This window comes from Ochotona curzoniae, unplaced genomic scaffold (assembly GCF_017591425.1).
Source record: "Ochotona curzoniae isolate NIBS_2020 unplaced genomic scaffold, NIBS_Ocur_1.0 contig_2210, whole genome shotgun sequence".
NCBI lineage: Eukaryota > Metazoa > Chordata > Mammalia > Lagomorpha > Ochotonidae > Ochotona > Ochotona curzoniae.
Genome location: NW_024465369.1, coordinates 49,346,523 through 49,374,029, shown reverse-complemented (window position 1 = coordinate 49,374,029; position 27,507 = coordinate 49,346,523). Strand labels below are relative to the sequence as shown.

The window sequence follows — 27,507 nt, the reverse complement described above, 5'->3', positions numbered from 1 at the left end:
GTGATATTTTCCTAAAACCTTATTAATTGGTTCTAAGTTTAAAAATCATGTATTGTGTTTACTCTCATTTGAAAGTAAATTGTTCAAGCCATATAATAATTAAACATCCCTTTTCTCTTTTGTGCAAATCATGCATTATTTTTGGTCTTTTTTATCTCAAACCAGTGCAAAATAAAGAGAAGTCTACCATAAGGTTTTTAGTTAATTTAAATATATGCTATTTAATGATGTGATGATAGATGTATGAAAGTCAAATATAATTAGCACTCTTGATTGACTACCCAAATACCAAATATACCAATCTATGTGTGAATAAAGTTTATCAGTTATTTCAACCATGGCATAATTTACTAAAAGACAGTTTTACAGATTTCAGTTATTAAATTTATTTTTTATTTGAAAAGCAGCTATTATGGAGAAAGACAGGGTTCACTCCCCACATGACCACAACAACCAGGCTTAAGTAATTCAAGCTGGGAGAGTCGACAGCTTCTTCTAGCTCCCACACTGAGTGCACGGTCCCAAGGATGTGGACCATCATCTGCTGCTTTCCTAGGCCATAAGCAGGGAACTGGGTCAGGAAGTGGAGCAGCCAAAACAGGAATCAATGCCCTTATGAGATGCTGTCACTACAGAACAGCATAGTCTGTTGTGCCACCATGCTGGTCCCTAGGGGTTCAATTCAAAAGTTAAAAATTAACCTTTGCAACAGGTAAAAGGCTCTTAATGCTCTTGTCACCATTTAGCAGACTAAAAACATTGGTGGTAGATATCATTTCTGATGGCATCTATCCCAATACAGTTAACTTGGGATTGTACATAAATTCTGGGTTATATTGTACCACGAAACTGAGATGGAAAGGTGCTTTTTAGATTATCTCCTTTGTTTACTTCAGCTGTAAAAATTTAACAGATTATTGTTAGAAATATATATATAATAAATATATGTATAATAAAAATCATTTATATTAAAGTAATCTTAGTGCCGCATGATAGTTGTTCATCATAGCAAGTAGGCGTATTTCTGTAAAGATACATTTTTTTGAGAATATGAATGCTATATATCCAGGGAAAATAATGATACATCATTCAAAAATTGAGAACGAAGGAATTGTATCCAGAAAAGTTTATTTTATTTAAACGTATCTTTTAGATAACAGATGCTGCTTTTTTGCAGACTTTTATTTTTTATTGTAAAAGTGAAGTAGTTGGTGACTTGAGAAGGCTTAAAAATTGGCAAGGAGAAAACTCTCATGCTTTACAAAGGATTTCCTTTGGCCCGTTGGTTGCTACTAACTGTTGATATTCTACCAAAACACCTAAAAAATAGCAGAAGAGAATGGTATCATTTCTCCTGAACAGTAATGTGTCCTTTTTGGTTTTGGTTTTAAGTAGTCTTTGTCTCAGGGTGAGTGTCCTTTCTGGGAGAGTGGTAGGGATGCAAGCTGGATGCAAGCTGGTGTTCCACTTCTTATTCGTTAGAGCTGTTGGTGTGTGAGTGAGAAGTGATGAACAAAAGTGATAGCAATATGTGAGAGTTGCTGGGCAGTGCTCCCTGGTGGGAAAGAACCAACTTGTTATTCTAGTGAAGATGAAAGACAAGGAGCAAACCAATTATGAAAAAAATACTCAGTGATACCTAAACAACAAAAAATAAAAAGCAACACTTCAAGATAAATAGGATGAAAAATATAGTACTTGGCAGAAACTGTAAAGATTGTAGTAAAATATTACAGAATGTTAATGAAAAGTTTTGTTTATTCGGGAATATAAAGTATATATGTCCTTCTTTCAAAATAACCGAAGGAGAATCAGCAGAACAAACAGACCAGAAGATGTGGTTGTGGCAAATGATGGTTGGTAGCAAAGTCTCCCCTTCATGCTTGCCAACCTCAAGTCCTTGTCAGCACATACTTCTGATTCATTTTATTCTTTCCATTATAGTTCGTGATGTGCTGGTTATACCAGGAAAATAAATTCTTAGCCAGGAAGAAAATCTAATCACAATTGAATAATCAGTCCTTACCTCATTTATACTCTTAGATCTGTACAGAATTTAATTAGTAAGCCAATCTTGCTGAATACCTCTTCCAATGATGTGTAACTCTAAAAGGTTTTTGAGCTGAATAATCATGCACAGATCAAGGCAATTTTGACTAACTAGGTCTGACTGTAAATAAATTGGGGTTCTGACTTTTAATCTCTGGGGGATTTTCATTCCTTTCCTCATCGTCTTTCCATTTTTATTTTTAAAGCTACTTGACACCAAGTAGAGGTGCTAATTTCTGATATCTTAGAATAAAAGGCAATAGAAGAATTAATTTTGTGTTTATCATATTTAATTGGAATTGCAAATGCTTTTACTGTTGTGTTGTCATCATCCAGAAAATGGTATCCTTCTGGGAAGTCTACTCAATGTTCTCTCTGTTGATTTAACTCTTCGTCTTGTAACAAATAAATTAAGCCCAGATTCAGGTCCAACAACATGGTCCTTTCTTCTCCTTGGTGTTTACATACAATTAATAGGATCATAGTAGGCTATTTATCTCTAAATTTGCCAAGATGATTCATCTTACAGTAGAAATACATTAAAGCTCCCAGAGCTGTTTCATAATGTTGCCATCGTTTTATGCCACCACTTTTCCAATATATTACTTCTTTCTTTCCTAGCTTTTTAATTTGGATAAAATTGAACATCAGTTTTCCCAAGGATTATGAAATTTTGGAAATTTTCATAGGTATCACAAACTGAAACACTACTGTCATTTTTCCTTGATTTTTTCTTACTGATATATACTTGGTTATAAAACCGATAATGATTAGGTAATGTGTACTCTTTGCAATTTTGCGATTTTATGTTCTAAACAGTGTTCAAACATTCAGAAAATATTATTGAGTCTTAAGTCTCCAAATATATCCCAATGTAGTAAGCATTACTGTTGTTGGAATAGAGGAGAAATAAGTTAATAAAGGTGGAATGGCATTATCTATGTTATTCAGGGAACACAGTTTTTGTAACTGAGACCCCAATGGTTTTAAATTTTCTTGTAAATGCATGTAACTCTAGAATGATGAGCAATGAATTGTCATTGACTAAAAGAAGTTCATGATCACAAAGAATGAAAAGAGAAATTATATACATTCAAAGGAAAGTGGAATGTATTTTCACTATAGTAACTTCTAATTCTGTCCCTATTGATTATTAGCAATACTGAATTAAGCTTTCAAATTAACTGACACAAAACAAATGGTTTTGTTGTGAAATTTTTCATGTACTAAACTTAACAAACATTGTTCATTCAAGCATTGCTGTGTCCAAAAGTCATGGCCTGTGTCTGTTTATTATCAGCTCAAAATTAGCAGAAATTCCCGCATGAGTGTTATCATTAAACTGTCAAGTCATAAGATTTAAATACCTGTTTGGTTCTACACTTTCTAGGAAGAGTTTTATCATTATTATTATTATTATTATTAATTGTGTTACAAATTAACTTGCCTTTGAAGAAACAATGTGTTGGCCGAAAGGCATGCCTAATCAGATTAAAAGTTAATTACTTGACATTCCAATGAAATACAGTGTTAGCACCGAGTCCAACTGATGTGAGTCTCCACAAGACTAGGGCTCCTTAATAACAATGCTAATGCCACAGCATGATAGCAAGAAGACTGTTGGAGAGGCAGCCTTTCTTTCATATGTCTACCTTCTATGGATTCTATTAAAAACGCCTTTCTTTTTCATTCATTTGAAAGCGGGGAAAGAGAGAAAGAGAACTTCAATCTATTGCAGTTCACTCCCCAAACACCTGAAACATCTGAGTCTGGGTCAAATAAAATACAGCCTGCAATTCAATCTGTGTCCCCCACAAAAGCGGCAGGGGCCCAGGTGCTCATTCTCTGGAGTTGGAAGTGGAGCCATACTCAAATCCAGTCATTCCACCACCAGATACTGAAGTCCTAGCACATCGTGACTGCTGTTAATACCTTTTCACCATGGCTCTTTGTCTCAATACAGTATCTTGCAAATATAAGAATTCTTTTCCCACTTTATTTGGAACCTAGTTGAGTTTTCAATGTTACATGAGAGGTATTCAGACACATAATACAAACATTAGTCTTATTTCTCAGCATTATCATGAAAATACATAACAAAGACATTCAGAATACAAAACAGTATGAAGACACAAGGATATTATGTATGCACTAAATAGGGGGAAGCAACTGGAAACTCAGTGAATATGAGTCCAATTAGAAGTCTGTTACTGGGAACATAGTTCTTGGAATTGACAACTTCAGTGTTATTTGGATGCTTGGTGTCAGAAGTTAAGAAAGGGCTCTTTTTCCAGACAGTATTATTTAATGTGTACTCAATTTCAAGCACAAAGGCAAGAGTTAAGATCATGTATGATTTCAAAAGTAAAAATGATCATTTAGTTGCAGATAGAATCATCCATAATTTTAAGATTTGTAAAGAGTACTGCATGAAAAGATATTCATTCTAAGCTGTTTTCTCTTTATTCATATGCAATTTGTAAGCATATAAGGCTTAATTAGAACTTTGCTTGACAGATTAGTAATTATTTTGGCTTCTAAAGTTTACTGATTGTCGTTAACATTATACTATCCTTTTGGTCAAGTGTTTTACATAGTCAAGTTTATTAATTTTTCTGAAGCCAGACAAAAACATTTTTTCATGAGTTTGAAGAATCAAAATGAGTGGACAAACATAATGTGTGTGACTAAACTCAAATAGATTATCAGGATATTTAGCAGTAATTTTCACAAAAATATTGTAGTATTAAAGTGATAATGCAAACTTTAACTTCAAAAAGTTCTATTTTTCATATGGTTTAAAAATCAATGTAAATTCTTTCACTTTTCCCTCCCAGATGCAGGATCAGGATCTGGAGACGGAGGTAAGACATGACCTCTTTCTGTTAAAGACTTATGTTTGTGATATTATTATAGATATTTTGCTATTCATTTTCCATTACAGATATCTAAAACAAATTCACATTTATATTTTCAGAAGAGATAAAACAAAAAAAAAAAACCATGTCCTTATTTTTTTGTTTAATTGGAAGATAGTATTAGCATATGTCTATATAACTATCATGGTAGAAAAAGTCTTCATCATGGCATTTGTAATTTTAACTGAAGACACATTAGCTTGCAACAGAACAGTGTTAAAAAATTTAAATCAATGAAAATAAGATCTTGACATGTTTGATTCAATATGTAGTTATTTTGCTAGCATAAAATATGTTTTGTTATGTGATTTTGCTTGAAGAAATATATCAGAGGCAACATTTTTTAAGTTTTATCAGATTTATTTATTGACAGAAGATTATAGATTGAACCTTCATTTTAAATGTCCCAAAAGCTTTTCTAAATGAAATGGAAGCTAAATTTCACTTTATCCATGCAAAGCAAACCAAAACCAAAATTGGACATAGATATAATTTTAAGATTAATATAAGAAAATGATGAATGAAATTGTAAGCATTCTGTTAAGGTATGGCTTAATTGTGAAAACTAACTAAGAACATGACTCAAAATTGTACTGTGAGTAGATGACTCAATAAAAGGTAAGAAAAAGAAGCTTTGGGTCCAGGAGAAACAATTTCTTTAATGCACATAATATCTAATTCGGGAAATAGTTCAAAGATTTATGAATTTGACTCATGCAATACAAATATTAACAAATTCAAGTGAACAATATCCAATGAATGCAATCAGAGTATCATATTGTCGCACAATTTTTCTCCATGAAGACTGGAACTAAACAGGAGTCAAGACTCAAATATTGAATGTATTTCGGTTATTACGTGGCCTTTGGCCACTCACTGATATTTGGACAGTTTTTTTTTTTTTCCTTTTAAGAAGTTAAATTTCCCCATCCTCCTGAAACAGATGATTAATCAAGTATTCTAAAGAAGCTTTTCCTCAGAGGTTTTCAAGAGTTTAGAAGGTGGAAACGAATCTTTTCTTTCTGGGGAGGTGGTAGAGGGAGAGAAAATTCCTTGGATAGATAATTCACTATTGAAATATTAAGAAAAAGATGAGCTTGAATACGCTGGATTTATTTTGTTGCCGCTGCTAATTTCCCGTCTTCACTCATTGTTATTAACACATACAAGTGAAAGAAATGAACTTCTTCTTTGATGAATTACATATTGAAAACTGTGTTTCACATTGTGTTATCTTAATCTGATTTTCTAGGAAATAATTTTAATCTTGCAAGTATGGCATTGATAAGTTATTTTATATCATGTAAGTGATGCGTCAAATGTAAACTACTTTCCTCTCTTTTTTTTATTTTAAGTAAAAAAGTTTTCATTTTAAGTACCTTTTAATAATTTGAAACTAAAAAAATGTTCTTTGTAGATGTTTATAAAAAACAAGAGTACAGATTCATTTAATTCTAAATTGTCTTTTAAATAGTTACTTGTAAAATTGTGATAACTCCTAGCTGTATGGACTCATTAAAAATTGATGAGGCTTTTTTTAAATGAAAATACGTTTTTCTAGTTTAAATGTTACTTTTCTTTCAGATGCAGATAGTTTAATCTTTTAAATTCATTATACAAAGAGGTCAAAAGAGCTTAAAAACAAGAACCCCCATATCTAGAGTGATTTGCACAAATTCAGTTTACATATTTATTGGTCTGTGTGAAAATCCTATAATTTGATTCACCATGGCTGCTGGAGGATATGCTCATTTCTGAATCTTATCTGAGTTAACATTATGAAGATAGCAAAGAGGTCATAACCACTTTTTATTAATCAAAAATGATTAACTTGTGATCATAATGTAATTTTGTGATTGTTTCAACTCATTTCTAGTGTATTCATACCATGTATGACAGTTGAGTCATCTTCACAAAGCACGTTAGATGCTTACTAATTAGTTTTCTAACTTGTTATTTTAGAAAAAGTTAATATAATTCTCAAATCTAGTGCATTTATCTGAATATTCAAATAAAAAATTGCTTGCAAGCTATTTATCATGTATAATTAGCCATAATTGTTATTGTCATTGAACATCAAAACTCTAAAATAATTTAGAAACACATAGATTTTTACTTTTTTGAGATTGTCCTCTATTTTAAAAAGTAAGTGAATATTCCATTAGCAATGAAGATTAGATCTGATTATTTAAAAGTAAATTAAACTTAACCCACTTGCACAAGGGCAAATGTTTCATTAAATGTATCTAAGTTGTATTTTTAACTGCTGCATAAAAGGAATGTGAAGAATTTGATATCTACTTTACAGAGAATTTTTCAGTCTTTAAAGTTCTGATCTTTTTATTTAGATGAAACTAACAAAATGGTTAATGCTTGGCATAAAATGTGTTTATTGTGGCTTTGACAACGTCTGCTAATGCGTATTCATTCATAAAGGTAATTGCAGGGTAATAAGCACTGCAAACAAATCTTCAAGTTGGTGTTTCCCGTTTTAACGACTATATCCTTTCAGTGTTCAAAAACTACTGCCACCAAAAATGATTTTGCTCTTTTAGTTTTGTTTATGTTATTCTGTTTTGGAACAGAAATGTGTTTGGTAATATATCTACATGACATTACCTTTCTGGATAGGCTCACTGTTGGAAAAAAAAATCAGATTGGACTACATTAACCATGAACTTTGCTATAGTGCGATGATATGTGGACTGAGTTCCAAGAAATTTGAGAATGCTATTGAAAGATAAGAATTGATATTTCAGACACACACACACACAGGTATGCAAATGTAATGTAAATAACAAAATGAGTGTGTGTAGGAGGGTTAATAACCTCTTTTCTACGCACAGACGTCCTTAAACCACAAATACTGAAAAAAGTAAAAGCATTAGAGAAGCCTTCCTTCAAAATCCAATGGTATGTGGGTGGTTACAGTATAATTTTTAACCCCTACATTTCTGAGTCATTCAGTGATATTATAAGGGCAAAGTTATGTACAATTTCTATCACTCTTCTTTAGATATTTAGAAACTGTTTAGGTTGTTGCCAGATTGCTAAAAATAAAAAAAAAAATCAAACATTAAAATAATTGCCAATATATTTTGTTGTACATGTGGCAGAAACCACAATTAAATTTTAATAGCATCTATGGAAATTGAGCATTAATGACTGTGAAAATGAAGTTAATTGAAGTTACATTGCATAATTCAGTATTCATAGTCATATTTCATGAAGAAAAAGGGGGCACTGGGATTATTTATAGAAATAAAAATTAAATTAATGTCAATTATAAAGAAAGCCTGATTTTATATGCAATTTTCAGGTACCTATTTCATGATAGCATTGTTGTAGGAAAAACCACTTGACATATTGCTTTATGTAATAAAAAAAATTTCCTGTGAAAATTATATAATATTATTTAAGATGTCCATACTTATTTTATATACATTTATTTTTGAAACAGAGAGAAAGAATGACACAGAGAGAGAGATCACTCATCTTGATTTGTTCCCTAAATGCCTACAATACCCTAAGCTAGGCCAAGGCCAGGAGTCTAGAATTTTTTGCTATAATTCTCCATCATGACTGTCACAGACTCAAGCACTTGAGCCATCACTTGCTTTTCCACAAGACGTACGTTTAGCAGAATGCCAGAATTGGGAATGGAATCAAACTCAAACTGAGACACTCAGTTTGGGCATCCCAAGCAATGTCCTTAATTCTGCATCACAGGCCCACCACAAACTTCATATCCATTTTGGATACAGCAGGAAAGGTTTACATTCCAAAACATACACAATTATGATCATGTGGGTTGCTAAAAATGAATGAAAACTATTGCAAGAAGCTTGAAAGCTTGAGAATCTTTTTAAAAAAAATTCTTGTCTGTCCAATGTCAATTTGGTGGCATTCTAAAATTTGGTTGGCTTGAACAAATGTCATATAACCTGGGCACCATGGCAAGATTTCTGGATCTGTAATGATGAATATAGCACAAATCTTTGCACTGAAGAAAATTACATATAAATTCTCAAAAATCAGAAATTTATAACAAAATTTTTCTTGAACAAATAAAATTTTACATATTCTGTAAACATAAAGGACCTGAATATTTATTCCCAAAATTATCAGTAACTTTTTGCTTCCATGTTGCTGCATTCATTCCCTGTCCTGACCAAGTTGTACTTTCCCTCTTCATTATCAGAGTCAGATATTGGGAAACATATTATGCCTCACCATCATGTTTATATTACTGTCCCGTCCAAATGGGCATCAATTGTGGACAGCCCAGCTGAACTACTGATTCAGTAAAGTATCCCAAGCATGCAAGGTCTAAGATTCTACCAAAGCAATAAGGAGAGGGAGGAGGCAGAGACTATCCTGTATGTTGCTGTGCTTAGAGCTGTTGTTCTTGGAAATGAGCTTACAGTTATCTTACTCTCAATTGAAATCCTATCTTCACTATTCCATACAATGGAACCACCTTGTTTTCTCTCATTACCCCCAAAAAGAAATAAAAATGAGATGGAGTAATTACCACTTGAGAATGTAAAATTAACATTACAAACTTTGGCCTTAGTAACATATATGGATTTTGTTTAAATTGCATAAGAAAATAAAATTGAACAACATGTTATCATGTTAGAAATGACATTAGATTACAAATCAGGAAACATACATTGGAGATTTTTAATTGCCTAAAGCTACTGATTTGATTTTTGTTCTCAATCTTTTTGGATTTTCATTTATTTTATTATCTAAACAGAAAATATCCTTTAATTTTTTTTTTATTTTTCATGATTCAATTCCTTAGCCTGAGAGATTTCCACTTTCATATTCCCTGTTACTCCTCCCACTATCTTTTGTCTCACTACAGTAGTGTATCCCTTCAGCAACAGGCACAAGTATATCCTTCTGCTATTTAAGTGTATCATGTCATTGTAGGTATAGACAATAGAATAACATCTGACAAGGAAGATGATTAACTAATACAAAGAACTGTGAACCCCAAAAATTAAAAATGAAATTAAAATTATATTCATTGTTTCTTATGCTCCCTATAAGAAAAAATATAATTTCTTTCACGAGTTTAATTAACATTTTGAATCCTTTAGTAAGTGATTGTAGGTCTATGCTTTAAGAATTTGGGGGGAATAATAATAACTCTATAAATCCAGTAGAGTTTCCAGTATTTAGAAGAAATAACCAGAACTGTACCTTGATTTGGATGTAATTGTGATGTTAGTACCCATAAAGGAAGATAAATGTACCCAGTAAAATTGCAGTAGCACAACACAGAAGACCAATTAAAATGTTTAAAATTCCAAAATAGCAAACAGTTATTCTGTGTGTGTGTGTGTGTGTGTGTGTGTGTAAACAGTTATCCTTAAAACCACAGTTACAAGCAGAACATCCCCATGGAATGCCAGCAAAGAATACAGGGGACAGAGGCATGCCATGGGTGATTCTACACAATTAAAGAAAAAAATTTCCAGCAGAATTTTATGCATTATAATGTATTTTTTAGGAAGATTCAAGTTTTGGGAAAGAAGTTCTTTTTTTAAATAGATGGAAGATTTTATTATAGCTCTGCTCAATGTCAGAATATGATTTATGTTAATCTATAAGCATGTCTATACTAATGCATAATACTGTACAGTTTATAAGAAACACTATCATAAATTTAACTTCTGTAATCACCCTAGCAGATTCTAGATATGCTGAGGAAGATCAGAAAGGATGAGTGTATTACCCATAATCCTAACAGCAGATATGATAAGCCAGACCTCCAAAAGCAAAGTGGGAAACGAGCTTACAAGCTTTCCCTAACTCATATAGTAACTGTTTCTAACAACTGAACCAGGCTATTTTTCTTGTAGTGTATATAAAACATAAATCTTAACCAACCATGTTGGGATGTTTTATTGTAACATATTTTTATCTTTTCCTATTCCCAACTTTTACTTTTGAAAGTATCTGTTCTATTCAACCCCGCACTCAAACTCGTATGAAGTTATGGTGTTTTTTCCTGAGTTAATTCTACTCTCCCACCCATGGCCTGTGATGATTGTCTTCTGTTCTGTTCTGTTACTTCTCCCTTCCCCCCTTTGCTCCCCTTTCCCTAATATTTTTTTTCTTCTCTAATTATTCCTTCTAAAGTGTTTTGTTTCCTTTAGTTTTCTTTTTAAAAATAACATAGTATGGTTGTGTGAGTAGCAGTAATAGGTAGTATTTAAAATCACAAACTCTAGAATTGTAGATGTAGATTTGTCCCTGGCTTACGACTTCAAGCCTCATGACCCTGAGCAGGATACATAAACTTTCTACTTTCATTTTCTTCATTTGTGATATAAGGAGAGCTTCCAAGAAAAAGATGGAGTTTTAAGCATTTGAAATTTACTAGTTGGTGTTCTTAGGATCAGCGTATGGGAAGGGAAAGCAAACTGGTTGGGAAAAAATCAAAGTTTGAATTCATACAGTTTTACAAAACCATATCATAGCCCATATGGAGTTCTCAAAATGAAATGGCTCCTCTAAGCTGTCCTCAGTTGAAATAAGCCTTCAAAAAGGAAGGAAACTAGTCTACAAGATAAAGGATCATCCCAGCTCTTGCAGTAGTTCCTGCTTTCAAGTCCTATGTCAGAAGCTGTTGATCACCATTGGTGTGGGCAAACCTACTGTGTTGGGCTAGGTGGATCTCTGCAAGTATTGACTAGAACTGGAAAGGACTCAGCTGTAAGCTCTCTAGACACAACACTTCCCATAGCTGAGAGGGGAAAAATTGGGGCATTGCATCATGGTATCCACTGAACTCTGCAACATCTGAAGCAAATAAAACAAAGTCATTGCCTTTGCAGCACTTATTTCTTGGGAAGAGACACAAGCAGTAATCAAATAAGCAAGAAAAAATATATAAATGTCACACAGTAATGAGTACTAAGAGGGGGAAAATTCAGTAGGGGAAACTAGAGAACCTGATTTGTTTACAGAGAACAGGAAGGCATGAGGAAAGACAAAGGAATGAAGGGGTTGATCATACAGAGAAGCATAGACAAGCTATTTCACACACTGTCATCAATAGCTGCAAAGACTTAGCAGTAGATGTAAGGGCTATTCTAAGAAGATAAAGGACAATGCTTGAACGAACATGAGGAAGATCCTTGGTTGAAGATGAAAGAGTGGGAATAAACCTGCCAGCCTTCCTACAGGCTTCAATTCTTCCTTTTTCAAAGGAAGAGAGCCTGTTAGTCCGGAACAGAAAAAAAAAAAAATGTGATCTGACTGATGATTTCCTAAGATCGCTTTGTTAGACTCAGGATGCATTCTGTTCAGGTTTGGGAGGAATGTGGGGAGACTCCCCCCATTGAACTAATGGAGGTCGAATTTCTCTCACCTGGTTTTCGATGATAGTCAAGAGTTTATGACACATTATCGTGAACATCCCTAGTCTGTGTTAGATATGCCAACTGTGAGACTGAAGGGTGTTGTCCACGAGAATTGAGTAAATATCCCATATTTTGTTCTACTTCATTCCACTATTATTTCTATAAAGATCTTTTTGTATTGAGAATCTATTTAAGATATCCTTTTCTTGCTTCAATGTTTTAAACAAGCAGAATATCCCACTTGTTTCCAGACAATATTTGTTGCGTAGGAATGTCTATATACACTGTAGTCCATGCCAAATTGAACTGAATTTGTTTCAAAATTTATTTGAAAATACAGCTTCTTTTTTAGTATAGTAAATGTGCAACATACATTGTAGCATATGATTTTTTGTTTGTTCTTAACAAAGAGTAATTTTATTCTCTGGTAAATTATATACTAGCTTTGAGATTTTCTTAGAAATGCATGAATAAATAGAAAACAATATATAATGGTCATACCTTGGGTCAATGAGGCAAACCAAAAAATATATTCTGATGCCTGTCAGTAAACTGTTTCTGGAAAATTTTCTAACTTATTCTTCCCTGAAAAGACTAATAAAGGAATTAAATAGATGATAATTAAGAATTCCCTGATGCTTCCAAGACATGTTCAATTTATGGATTATTCTAACTGGATGCATTCCTAGTTAAATAATGTTTCCATTATTCTTAATCTTTCCTTCATTTTCTTTCATTTTCCAGCTATTTTATCACTGTTCTCTCCTATAGTTTGGCCAGTGGGGGTGCTGTTCTCTCATTACTTTCTTGCACTGAGGACCACAAATAAGAAATATGACACTAACACAATCAGAGGAGGAATCAGTTTCTATAAATACTCGACATAAACTGGTATACTCTGCCGGAGATGGTCCTGACTACATTAAAAAGCTTCAGTATAGCTTTGTGATCATTGAGTTGATGCAGGAGTCATTCCAGATACATTGATTGTCCTCTCCAGAGACCATGACATTCACACACACACACACACACACACACAAAACAACGTTCGGCAAGCAGGATTTATGACACACCGATTTAAGCAGCCGGCCTAGCAACGTGGGACATGTTGACCTATAGCATGTCATCTTCTCTGGCCCCTTAAGCCAGTGATGCAGCCTGAGATCTAATTCTTAAGGGTTGCAAAGTGTTACAATGTTGAGGATTTTATTTTGTGACTCAAAAGACAGTCATAATAGCAGCCTGAATGTAGTTATCTTTGAAAGTAGGTATTATTTTTAAATATAATTAAAGAGAAACACAGCTGGCAGTTTCGAGAAAAAGGGGAACTTGGTAGTAAGAGCTATTTTACTGCATGTTAAGTGGTGGGATGGCATTAAAATGTGATGTTCTCGAAACTAAGGCTCACAGTCTTTGAAGTCCTAGCTGCCCAGTGCATGCACACACCGATTCAGGAAACTCCCTTGGCCTTTCACGAAGAGAGCACTCCCTTATGTTGAGAGATGCTTTGAAATAGAATGTGGCAGAATTATAAAGCGAATCCAATCCTCTAGGTCAGCACTCTTTGTGGATTTTCTGCTGTGACTAATTTTCAGATCTATATCTCCAGAACTTCCACTGATCTCCTTTCAGCCCTTAGACATCTCTTGTCTATAATGTTGGAAAAAAATAAAACCTCATCCTAAGAGTTTTATCTACTTCCAGTCTTATCACCTGATTTTTTTTATTTGTACTGAGCAATTTATATGATAGTCTTATCCAAACGTATCATTCCCCTTCTTACTCGGGCTTCTCAGTGTGGGATGCAGTGGTGATCACCATACTTGGTTAAGTTCCTTCTCTCCAGTCTCATCATTTGCCTTGTGCACCTCTATTTTAGCACTTCAGTAGACTTCTTTATTTCCGATACCATATTGGGCTGCACCATCAATTGATTTCCTACCTGTGAGCTTTCTTAATGATCTTTCCTCTTCCTAAAACTCTCCGCATGGTGTTTCTAAATGTAATTCATACTGCAAGATTCAATCAAGATCATCTTCAGGATCATTTACCCAATCTTCTAATTTGACTAAATATTATTCAACAATTCTACTTTGCATCACCAATCTGATTTACTGAAATAATTTGTATATATATGTGCCTGAGTTAAATAATTAGTAGTGCTTTCATATCAGAACCTGAAACTTCACACTTTGTAGAATCTCATTAAATATTTTCTCAGGTAATCAATTCATTATGCTAACAACAACAAAAAAATGTGTGATTGAATTTCAAAATGTTTCCTTCACTATATTTTGAGCAGTCAGGACCAACCAGATCTTCAAAGTGGGGGCCAGAATTCAAGTACTTGAATCATCATTGCTGCTTCTCAGGCACATTAGCTGGAAGCTTAGTTAGAAGGGGAGTAGGCGGGACTCTGATCTGTGATGTGGACATTACAAGCAATAGCTTAATCTATTGCGTCACATTGTTTCTTTATTGAAATTTGTATTCTATACGTTGGTATTCTGGGGTGTATACTATAATTTGGTAGTCTTGGTGCAGTGGGTTTAGTTGCTGTCTCCAATGCCAGCATCCCATATGAGCACCACTTGAGTCCTAGGTGCTCCACTTCCAATCCAACTCCCAGCAAACTGGCCTAGAAAAGAAGTAGAAGATGGCCTAAGTGCTTGAACTCCTGCAACTGGCCTCAAAGACCCAAATAGAATTCCAGGCTCCTGGCTATTGTGACTATTTGGAGGGTGGAACTAGCAGATGAAATCTCAATATCTCTCTCTTTCTCTCTCTCTCCCTCATTCTGTATTTCAAATAAACAAGCACAACTTTTTAGAAAAGTTACTTGAAATCCTGTGATTAAAATTGAGTATGAAGGGTTTAATGAGCTAAAATAATTTGACTCATGTTAACTTCACAGAGTGAAACTGAAATGTAACAATGACGAAACATACAGACATGATCCCTTCCATCAAAAATAAAGCCGGAAGATGATATTCATGAATCTACACAAAACAACCTCAAAAATAAACAGTGGTTTACAAACAAGTATGCAGGACCTAAGGGAAACCAAGGAAATCCTAAAGGATTCTTACAGAAATAGATTGATTTATTTTGCACGTACAGGGCGTGCGATTGCAGGCACGTTGACTTGTTCACTTTTTTCCTACTGCATTCTCCTCCAGGTGGTGTGCATAAAAAAAAAAAATCTGAGGTTATTTTAGGATTCTAGCTAGTTAGTTTGTAGGTAATTGAGGTAATTTTGCCCTATGTGAATACTTATTCCACATCTAAATTACTTATTAAAATACCAAATGACTTTGGCCAGAGAATAGAATCATTTGGAAATCTATTTGATGCCTTCATTTAGTATGACATTGAACCAGTGGCAGATAAAACTGACTTTCCCAAGTTTTCAGGAAATTACAATGATTACCTCACATAAAATGTACTTTAACAACCAAAGAATATTAGTTCGAAAAGAAAACACTGAATATTACTTCCTCATATCTATAGTGTCTCTTAATGAAGGAAGATAGCAAAACTCCACAAGCTTCAACTTGCACATTACAAAAGACTCCAAAGTGTAATTGGGGTGTGATGCCATGGAAATTCTAGAACATGCATTTTAAAGTGAGTCATCGTCTTTTCCTCAGCAAACTGAGAAGTGTGGTGATGTTCAACAATTTGCAGAATCCTTAATATTCAAATAAAGAACAAAAAGATGAAATTTTAAATATCTTAAAGCTTGAGCAAGCTAAGTTGATCTTATAAATTCCGACTGTTTTTTTAAGGTTTATTTATTTTTATTGGAAAGTCAGATATACAGAGAGGAGGAGAGACAGAGAGGAAGATCTTCGGTCCATTCATTTACTCCCCAAGTGATCGCAATGGCCGGAACTGATCTGATCCCAAGCCAGGAGTCCGGGGCCTCTTCCAGGTCTCCCACATGAGTGTAGGGTTCCAAGGCTTTGGGTCATTCTGGACTGCTTTCCCAGGCCACTAACAGGGAGCTGGATGGAAAGCAGGATTAGAACCCAGCGACCATATGGGAATCCTGGTGCGTGCAAGGAGAGGACTTTAACTGCTGGGTTACCACACGGGACCTTATATGTTCCAGCTGTTAACATTTCTTTCCATATTAGCAGATGTGTCTATTTATTGCATATATTTCTCCTTTCGATGGTTTCTATACCTTTATTAGGTATTTTTGAGAAAAAAAGCAAAACAAATATATTCCAGATACAGATTCTCCACCCCCCCCCAATTCTGCCACCACATGCATTTTTCTCATCCATCTAACAAAAACATATATTGTTCCCATTTGGTATTTCCTTAGGAACAATAAACTTCATTCTTACCAGATAGCACAAAGTTGAAATCAATGTTTCATTCTGTCTCATGAGAGATCATACAGCCTTCTTCTACTCCAGGTGCCAAAGGGCATCCAGTCACATGAAGTTGTGAAATGCAACATATTCTGAACTCTTAATGAAAAAAAATCACAGATCAGATGACTAACTAGTTTAATTTTTTCAAGATTTTTTTTTCTAGAGTCGGTGCCAAAAATCCTGCATCCCAAGAAATACCCATTTTCCTCCTGCCCCTGTGGTATTATTTGATGACCTTTATTAGTAGTTTCTATCATGGATAGATGTTAACTGGGGACTCAAACCAAATGAGTTTTCTCCTTGCCTTTGCACCATGGATTTTCATAGCTCCAAGAGCAAAACTTAAAACAATTTTTGTATAGCAAACATTATTCTTACTTTGAAATCATTTCCCTTTCTCAGTTTCTTTCACAGTTTTTAGCTACCTCTGCCACTGTTTTACTCAATTAGAAAGCAATGCACTGCACTGTAAGGAAAGGCCTTAAAAGGACTGTGTTCCAACTTCCTTTCATTTGCTGTTACACAATTCCTGAACAGTCCTGAGTTCATGTTGGGATGCTTGTGTGCAAATTTCAAAAAAGTAAACGGGGAGGAGTCCGAAGACTGTACTCATCTGACAGAAAGAACATTCGATGCCACTTTGTGGGACCAATACCTGACCAAAAAGAAGAAAATAAGATGAGGAAGTGAGAAGCACACAGTGTAATGCAAGTAGCATTTAGAGAAGAAAATTCAGATTCAGAGCTGGCCAACTTTATTTTTAACCAGCAGTTAGTTATTCCATCTGGTAGTACACAGTGTCACTTTCCACTGCAGTGCGTCCTACACAACACTCATAAACACAAAGCCCATTCCGATAAATACCAAAGCACAGGCCCAGTGAATCTATGGAAGGAACTCGGTAACTGAATAATATTCCAGACACTGTGTTTGTTTAAATCCAGACTTAAATTCTTCTACATTTTCAACTATTTTTCTTACTTTCTCTTAAGTTGTTTTAGTTCTAAATATCTGAAAATTAAAAAGTTCTGTATCTGACATTTCTAGCGCATAGTGTCTACTGGTAAGGCTGAAAAAACATTCCTTCGGACAAAATCTCTAGTCTTTGTACCTCTGGGAAAAAAAAACACACACACAAAAAATGCAATAGTTGCCTGCTACTCTCTTAGGCTATTGGGTAGTTAAAATAATAGGTTAAAAAAATAAAACAAATAGAATCTTTGCTTTCAAATTGGGCAGTTATTGAAACACCGATGAACACATACCACTATCAATTTAACATAAATGTGTATATATTTGTATGTATATGTTTTACATTATTTACTAAAATGTTTACAGTGTATATTTTGCTTTAATTGGTAAATCCATGCTAATCCACTAAAGACTAATTTGTATCATCCTTTTTTGAAATACTTTCTGAATCTCTGCTGTCAGTTTGGTTTACAGTCACACATACTAGTTGTAGACTTTAAGAAAGATCTATCATCTCCACTCTTCTAGTGAAGAAGATAAGATTAACAAAGACTGAATTGCACGTCTAATATCATACAGTGTTAGCGAAAAACCCAACATTTATACCCACCCAAGATCCTAGGGCTCCAAAGCTTCTCTCTTCTCTACTGCTTCATGTGTAATCTCTCAAAAATTTTAAGTAGCAAAATATAATATTTCACATTAAAATAATATTATTCTTTTGTTGGTTTGATTAAATATAAGATGTTATTGTTAGCTACACAGTTTGCAACTAGTCAGTAAATTATTTATGTTACTTTTTTGTGTGATGTGATTTAGGCTTACCAGTGTCTCTATGCATGAATATACTCTGTTCTTCTCACTCTCTTTTTTTCTCTCTTTCCCCTCTCTCACTGTCTCATTCGCACTCACATGCACACGTTGTTTTTATTCAGAACATTGACTCTGTTAGTATTTATTAATGGTTTGATACTTATCATGTCATTATCTGTTACACTTTCTATGTATTGATTACATGGAATTATGTTATTAGACTTTGTGTCAAACATTTTCAGTGCCTGAGTTGCAGAAAAAGAAAGTAACTTTGCACATAAAGCTTAATTCTAAAGAAAAAAGAAAGACACAAAACAAGCAAATAATTAGGCACGAACATTTTAGAGGGACAACCGCTTTTTAAGGAAGAAAACCAGATGATATAGTACAAAATGATGAGGTTTTATGAAAAAAGTGAGATTGTTGCTGAAGCCACAATCATGAAAAGAAACATGTGCGCACAGATCCGGAGACAGGGAGTTCAGAGCAAAGGGGGGGATTGCGTGCCCGGGTCATAAGGAGAGCTTGAGTGAAATCCAGAAACTGAGAGAAGGTTGGTACAGCTTGAGCACCGTGATAGAAGAGGAGCGGTCAGACTGCTCTGGCTTCTCTGTGAAGAAGGAATTGGAAATGGGGCCAGAACTTGCAACAAGAGAGGAAACCAGGGTAATTGTAGTGGGGCAGGGGAAAATAATTCTGGTCTGGCTAGAGCTATAGCAACACAGATGGCAAAAGCTGCTGCATTACTGCTGGCCCTTAAAGCCCCAGGTTCCTCTTCCTGTTTGTGTTGATACTGAGGTTAACAAAACATGACAGTCCAAAGAATAATAGGGAAGGGATTTGGATAGCAACTCTGTCCTCTGGTTCGTACTTTCCCCAAAGCATTGGTACATACTGACAAATGAATACAAAGACACAAAAGTGTCTCATAAAGGAGATCATCTTAAAAAGCTCGTGCATGGATTCTAATACATTCATCTAAGGAAATCTCTGACTTCCAAGAGGGAAACCATCAGTGTACTTTTGGGGTTTTTAACTGCTGTATTTGCAATGAAATCTGTATATAATGATGTTCTCATACAAAATCTTAGATTTATTCAGTTGAAGCATCAGCACTAGCAGTGGCAGTAAAAGGTAATATTAAAATAGTGCTATAATTTAGCCTTTAAATGGTTTTACATATTTATATCTATGTAGGATATGTAACAGATTGTGATAACAGAATCAGATATAATCAAATTGCAGCCTTACAAATATAGCAAATATCATGAAATGGCTCCCTTCTGCTGACTCAAAGAGTGAGAGCTTCATTTCTTTACTTCTTATAGTTTTTCAACAATGACTTATCACCAACAACATCTTTGCAGCATTTCTCATGTTTTTTCGGTGTGAATGTCCCTACAATAGCACTTTGCCTGTGTTTGGCATTGACTGTCTCACATACCTTTTCTGCTCCATAGACAACTCATTGCAATGGTCTCCGATATTCAACTTGTGGCTTCCACCTTCCATTTCCCAGCGTGCATAGCAGTATAGGAGTCAGTTCTCAGTGTAGAAAAACCCAAGCTCTCTGACAGATTTTGTTCAGCCTCATTGGTGCTGCTTAATTTGTTTCTCTAAAACCTATAGCTTTTCAAATGTGCCTAGTGTCTGGTGGTGGTGTTTGTGGGTGGGGAGCATCAATTTTCATCATAGAATCATCGTTGCAGTTAGTCTTGTTGTCAGTCTCAGGGCACAGGAGCACTCAAGGACTGCCCACTATAGTCATGTAGTTCATTCGGCCTGTCAAATTACACACTAGCAAATTTTGGAAACATGCCTTTTATGTTTTATTCTTCGCAGATACAATTTGAGGACAAAAAGAATGTTTGTGTTTTCCTTTGGGTTTTTCACTTGTTAAAATTCATAGATGTTGTCCTTCCTTTAATAATGAATTTCAGTTCTTTTCACGCTTCTGCTCACAGTTGTGCTTTACTGAGTTTGTGAAGTGGGAAAAGTGTTGTACCAGCAGGGGGAGCTCATATCATGCCTATTTTTTTGGGTTGGAGAAAAGTTAAATTTGTGGATTGTGTAGTTAAGGATGGAGCTATTTTAAATCTAAGCCAACGAAGATTATGAATTGGAAGAGAAGTTATTTCCTCCAGTTTGAAAGTAAAAGTCTTCTGAATTTGTAAATCTCGACACAGTAAAGCTGAAGTGGTTCATTTACATGAATATGCATGCTGTGGTTGAAGTTCTCATCTGAAATGTGGAAGCCCTAAAACTCTTTCTTAAGTGCATTATCAGATCACTTTGTCTGCAAATAACAGACATTGCACATGGTTTTAAAGGTTTTTGTGTTCTTGTGTTAATGTTACAGGTCAGTATAAACATGGCAAATGGGGATGTGAATGGCAACGGACATTGAATTAAATTGTTTTTCTCAGAAATGCATTTTCGATGCATTTTCTGTCAACTCTTTAGTCTTTCTCATAAAATCATCATCAAGAGTTGTCTGAAATGCCCTATGATCATGAGCTAACTTTTACCAAAATCAGTCAAAAATCACAGCCAGAAGTTACCTTGTCCCTGTTTTCTTTGTTTAGCTCATTACCACTCCTCTGTGTGGTATCAGTACACTGCAAAGTACTGTTTGCAACCTGCAATTTCTAGTCTGAGAGCTATTCTTCTCCCAATATTTGATGTGCTCACAGGAAACGAAAAAGGATCTCTTTGCTCACTGCTTACACTTTCTCAAGCACTCATTTAAGGCCAGGCACCGAACGAGGGACCAAAGATTAAAAAATAAAGAATGAGCCAGATTTATCTCAACCTACAACCAACTCCTGAATTAGGCAGTTCACCATTCAGTGTATTGGGAGAAAGATGGCTCCAAATTTTATTTTCTCCAAACAGGTCCACATGTTAGGCATATAAATCATTCCTGACTCAAGCCAGCTGACTAATTACTTACATGCTATATAACAAATTAGAAACTCTTTGAATTTGAAAGTGCATGATGCCTGCATTTGCATTTGGGTATTACTCAAGAAATCAATTAGTTCATATGAGATTCATCCAAATTAGTGTGCCGTTTTGTAGACGGAATCTGTTTGGAACACTAGTGCAGAAGAGGACAGGAGGGAGAAGAACGTTAAGGTACAGTGTGCAGAGGAGGCTGAAAGATGGTGACCCTGCCTTTACTCCATTTCCTTCAGGTGCGATGCACCACAGTTCAACAATTGACCTACAACAAAATGGCAGTCCTATGAGTGATAATCTTTGGCATGACAGAGTAATGACCTTAGACTAGAATCCCAATTTTAAATATCATTGATTCCCTGAAAGCAAAATCCTCATCTCTTCTGTCAGTTATGAATTTTTCTGTCGACCTTGATACTGCTCACTGCCCTCACTTCATTGGTTGAGTGCCATGGCATCACAGCGACCAGAAAGGCCTCTTTCCATTTTCTACATTCTCTTTCTCCATGAGTCTTGGGTACCTGCAGAGGCTGTTCTATCAGCTGACTTCTACAGACAGATCATAACCACAGAGGTATAAGGAAGCTAGCATCTTGTGGAGCACCTGTGACTTCAATGCCAAAGTCCCTGACTTTGCACAGTCTCCTTCCAGGCCATGTGCTCAATTGTGCATTAAAAATGTCACTTTTTTAATTTTAACAAAGGGCCATTAAGTTCCATAAGCTCAGGTTCCACAGATATTTAGACCTGTCTACTCTCATGAATGGTACTTTTCAGATCCCTAACTCACACTGCAATTGCTTTGTTGCTTTTGCCATTGCTGTTGCTGTTTTCTGGTTGTATAGGTAAATTGTAGTAAAGCTGGTTGCTTTCTTAATGAATATATGTGATACTTTTTTTTTGTCCCAGGCAATTTCTTAGTATGGAATTGTGATGGAGGCCAGATTTTCTAATTGATCTTAGTGGATGTTTCAACAATTTTCCCAAAGTGTAATATCTTAAACCTCTATCTATGTGCTAGGTATTATATTGTAGGTAGTACAAAAATATGTTCACACAAATAAGCAGAATTGGTGCACACCATTAATAAAACTTCACCCAACAACTCATTTCAGGCTCAACAATGACTTTGAAACCATGCTCTTTCAGGAATCTCCTGGGATTTATCAGTTTCACTAGCCTTAACCTCCTTTCCCTACATACACACACTTATTCTCCCATTGAAGTCTAAGGCTCTCAGTATTTTAGAAGGATACTTAAACAAAATAGCTTCCAGGCAGTGGTATCACATGGAAAAAATATCCTTTGAATCCTAAGCCTCTAGCAACCATAAAGTCTGGCTACCCAATTGTGAAAGGAAATCAGTCATATTTCTACTCCTTAGCCTTAATCTCAAATGAAGCACAAGTTCAAGTCCTTGGTTCAGACTTCCAGTCTCCAAAAACTGATTTGGCAAATTACTTTCATATATTAATTCATTGTGTTATGTATCAGTCTCTTATTTGGGTTCCCAGGAAATTGAAGTTAACAAAGCAGACGGTAATCATGTTAGCAAGCCCATGCTGGTCAGTGCAGCAGGGCAGTAAGGTGGAAGGCACAGATGATGGGGAAGACTGTTCTATTACCTAGAAGATTTCCTTGAAATACATACACAGACTTTCAGTATCAAATACGAAGGGTTCCCTGTGCTAACCAAAGTTTATTAGATGTTGAGTCCATACAGAGAATGGTGGTAAAATGGGCATAAAGTCATTAAAAATTAAGATGTATGTTATTATTTTGGATTTCATCAGAGAAGAAAAACTAGCACATTCAGTTCCCAGAATCACAGCTTCATCATAGAGATGAGTCATGTTGGACTAAAGAGACCATACTGTAATGAACCCATTTGATTACTGCAGTTTGTCTAGGCTCAGCAGCAGACCTCATGGGGAAAAGGAGGCTGACTGTTTTACAATGAAAAACATCCTGTCTGATGCTGTTCTTCTGTCTCGATTCCCTTCTCAACTCTGTCCACCCTGTTTCTTCTTGTATCTACGTTCTGGCCTTGGGGATTTCTCTGAACTGCAAATAAACAACACAAAACAGTCTCCATTTTTATGGTTACAATTCCCCACTTGGCATTTACTAGAAAAAAGCAAGAGAGAGAGCCAGAGAAACAACAAATATGTATTATGTGTTTACTATATTTATAGCATTGTGGGGTTTCTTTTAGAGGAGTTTGTAATCCTTTGGGAAAGTGAAAAAAAAAAAAACAAGCATATAGACTTATCACATTGAAACGCCTATTGTATAATCAGAAAGGTGTGATTGATCACGCAGTAGTGGTCAATAAGAAAAACCTTAGAAAAGCCATGGGACATGTGTTAAATGTTAAAGGATCCTTTAGTTTTTGAATAATTTGTCATTTTTATCATCTTCCATGCTATTTATCAATGTGTGAGCTCAAGATGTCTTATACACAAAGGATTGCATACAGTTACTTTTATTATTCATCTTGTTGTGATTTTTAAAGTCTGAGCCTTTATTTACAGGGCAGCAGCCACACAGCAAGGTGCTGATAGACTACTACTGCACCAAGGCCCTAAACAAAGAGTTTTTAAACCTTGAAAATCACATCCTGTTTGATACAGTCCTCCTGGAGAGCAAGAGAGATCACAAAGATAGAGTAACACGAGTAACAGTCTTGTTTTTTATCCCAATGGTGCAGGACAGTTGGATTGCAGGTGATCTACCGTCTCCTTATCCTCAGTCAGCACTCAGCCAGGTTCCCCTGACAGCCTGGACAAAACACAGGTCTGACACAATTTGGCCAGTTTAAAGCTTAGGAGTTCCCATACATCTTATACGAATCCAAGGATAACCCCATGACAAAAGTAATTCCCAACCTTGAGAAGACACAAAGAAAGCATATACCTGTGCCCCAGCTTCCCAGACCTACCTAATTCCTAGGCCTAAGCATGCTGAACTACAAAGAATTCCTAATATTTCCCCCTTCATCACAGTATCAAATGATTATATTAGAAATTGCTTTCCTAAGTTTAGTATAGAATTGATATTTTGCATGCTTTGGGGGCCATCCCCTGTTTTTAGAGCTACTAAAGCGTGGACAAATATACTTGAGTGTCACGAAAGAACAGTAGAGACAAAAAGATGTAAATATTTGGAAGTAGAATGTGAATATATCTCTGAGAATAATATAGTATTATTTTTTAAATGTTAATAAATACAGCATGTGCCAAATAATGTGTAATATTCATGACTGAAGCATGGCAAATATCAAACATGTCTAGATTTTACATAAAAATAACAAGTCTAGAGTTATAGAACTGCTTCAAGTGGTAATGTTTTGCAGATGTAATCTCAAAACACACATTCAAATAAAGATTGTCCTTCAAATTAATACTTCATGAATCTGTCATCACACGTGGACAATGATATTCTGATTCAATTGGTTTTTTTTTTTTTAAATATTTATTTGAGAGTCAGGAAAAAAGACATACGAGGAGTATTCTCTTATCCACTGGTTCAACTCACCAAATGCCCCAAATAGCTGAACCTTGACATGGGTTAAAGACAAAAGGCAGGATCACATTCATGTCATTCACAAGGAGAATCAGAATACCATCACTGAAGCAGTCACTGCTGTGTCTCAGTGCCTGAATTAAAGGAAGCCAAGAGCCAAGTCCAGTACTGAACTCAGGCACTCTGACAACAGAGCCTTCATCAACCCAGCCTCCACTCCATAGGTTTTATACGTCAGTGTTTCAGTATTACTTAGAGACAGTGTACAACCGCATTTTACTGTAAAATTACTTTATGATGACATCCACTTCTAACCAAAATGATACTGGTTGTTTCATTATCTTCTTCACTCATTCATGTCATAATGTCTTGCCTGGTATTCGTGCTCAGTCAGATCCTGTGTTGGGGAGGTGGAAATCTGTTGGAGGTGGCACTTATCAGGACTGCAGGAAAACATGTAAGAAATTATAAAGGAACAAGAAGGGAAAATCCATATGAGGTGGACAAAATATCCCGTGAAGACACAGAAGTACAGAACGGCACAGCATTTCCAAGGAACAACAGATGGTTTGGCATGACTCAACTGTGAAAACTAAGTAGAGGAAAAGTGCATATGACACTAAGAAATTATTTTAAGCCAGACAATGAAATCTTTTTCTAGCACACTAAACACCTTCCTATTATCAATAATTTTGTCTGTCTTTTTTTATTGCAGTCTTGAAGAATGTTCTAGTAGGCTGTTCAGGCACACTTTGACTAACATTGTAGAGTTGGTAGGAAAGGAAAACATGACATCAGTAAGCTTTGAGCCTCAGTACACGCTGTCAAAATCATGTCTACTTCTCGTGAACTAATTATTTCTCTTTTCAGTCAAAATAATCAAGAAACTTACAGAGACTCACATTTTGCACACTCCTTTCTATTATTTTAACACTAAATATATGGTGCAATATAGATAATGCTCTAAGTAATAGGTATTTCTTTCCTCATTTTATGAATAGAGAAACAGAGACTCAGAAAAAGGCACGTTGCCAAAGATCTTCAGGTTACTAGGTGACAAGAACAAGTTTTAAACATATTTGACACCAAGATTTTAAACGTATTTGACACCAAGATTAATGTTTTATACTATGTGGTCACATTTCCTTAGTTAGGCTTTATAATGTATTTGAGCTTGAGTACCTGTTTTGAAAAAGTTTTAATTGCCACATGAACTTTCCCAGGAATCCAGTATAAAATGTTTTTTGTGGATTTCCCAAAATCACAATATTCATATGAATAGTTGGAGGATGTCAGGAGAAGAGTTTCCTAGTAAACTTGCTTGGAGCCTCCTATTCACATTACAACTCAGTCCATTAATCCTCAAATTAGTTGAAAGCACAAATAGGAATACTATAAAATTTCAAGTAAGACAAGGCTTTCAAGCGTGACTTTAAGAAAGTAAGTTACCTTTTCTAAACCCGATTTTTCGTATCAAAAGTGAACAGTTTGGAGTAACAATCCCAGCAAGCGCTGTGCATAGTCTCAGAATTCAGTGCATTCCCAGATGCTGGCAACAGTAGATGCTGGCTTAGAGGAAAGAAAAACACTTTACCATGATTATTCTGCTACTACCAAAATCAGAACCAGATTGGAGAACTGCAGTGTGTGTGTGTTTATTTTTAAGAACTCGCATGGTCTGCATACTTCTGGCATATGTAAAATTTGTTGCTGATGATACATCCAGTTCATAAACAGAAATTTGTTCTTCAAAAACAAGGTACCAATGTTTTTTTTTCTTAATTTTTAAACCAATAGAAACAAAATAATCAGAATCCTTAAGGGTTTGATTGCAGAGTGGCTGTTATACAGAAGGCAGTAGGAAATAGGATTCCAGGCCCACACATTCTTTAAATTCTGATCTGGGCTCTGCTGATTACCAGCTATGGTACTTGGGCTTACTTTTAGGGGTTGCTTTAGGATTAAATGGACTAACATATGCACAGCACCTAGGGACATATATGGTACATGCAAATTTCTGGAAGTATCACCAGTTCTTACCATTTCTGCCAAAGGTTCATCTATTTGAGTTGAAGAAGCCATAGAATTGACAAACAAGAATACTGAAAGAAAGTGCAAAGAGGACAGGTTTTTCTGCCTCTTTCTTTCACAGATCTATTCCCAGTCCCAATCTAGGCAGTCCAGCCCAGGGAGCTGGTGAACTGGTAGGAATAGGTGAAGAGTTCGTGGTGTTGAGCACATGTTCAGCCTAATGGCTAAGATGTCTCCATTCCATCTTGCCTGGTGTTGATACATGGCTGAATTTTTAGCTCTGACTACCTTCAAAAGGAGACCTCAGACGGTAGCAGTGATGATGCAAACTAATTGGGGGTCCAGCCCCCTACACAGGTGATCTGGATTAATTTCTTGGCATCAATCTTCTGCCTGGGCACTGGGCCATTTCAAGCAATGAGGAATGAGTGAACCAGTGGATAGGAAGACTGTTTCTCTTCTCTCTCTCTC

At 35.4% G+C, this 27,507-nt stretch overlaps 1 protein-coding gene across 2 annotated transcripts in view; it reads left to right on the top strand.

The window, feature by feature from the left end:
* Positions 1 to 27,507, top strand: part of TMEFF2 (transmembrane protein with EGF like and two follistatin like domains 2) — a 247,987-nt gene that overhangs the window by 12,121 nt on the left and 208,359 nt on the right. For both annotated transcript variants that reach the window (XM_040972154.1, XM_040972155.1), the window contains exon 4: positions 4,887 to 4,913. In XM_040972154.1, coding sequence (XP_040828088.1) covers positions 4,887 to 4,913 — 27 coding nt within the window. The remainder of the gene's footprint in view (positions 1 to 4,886; positions 4,914 to 27,507) is intronic.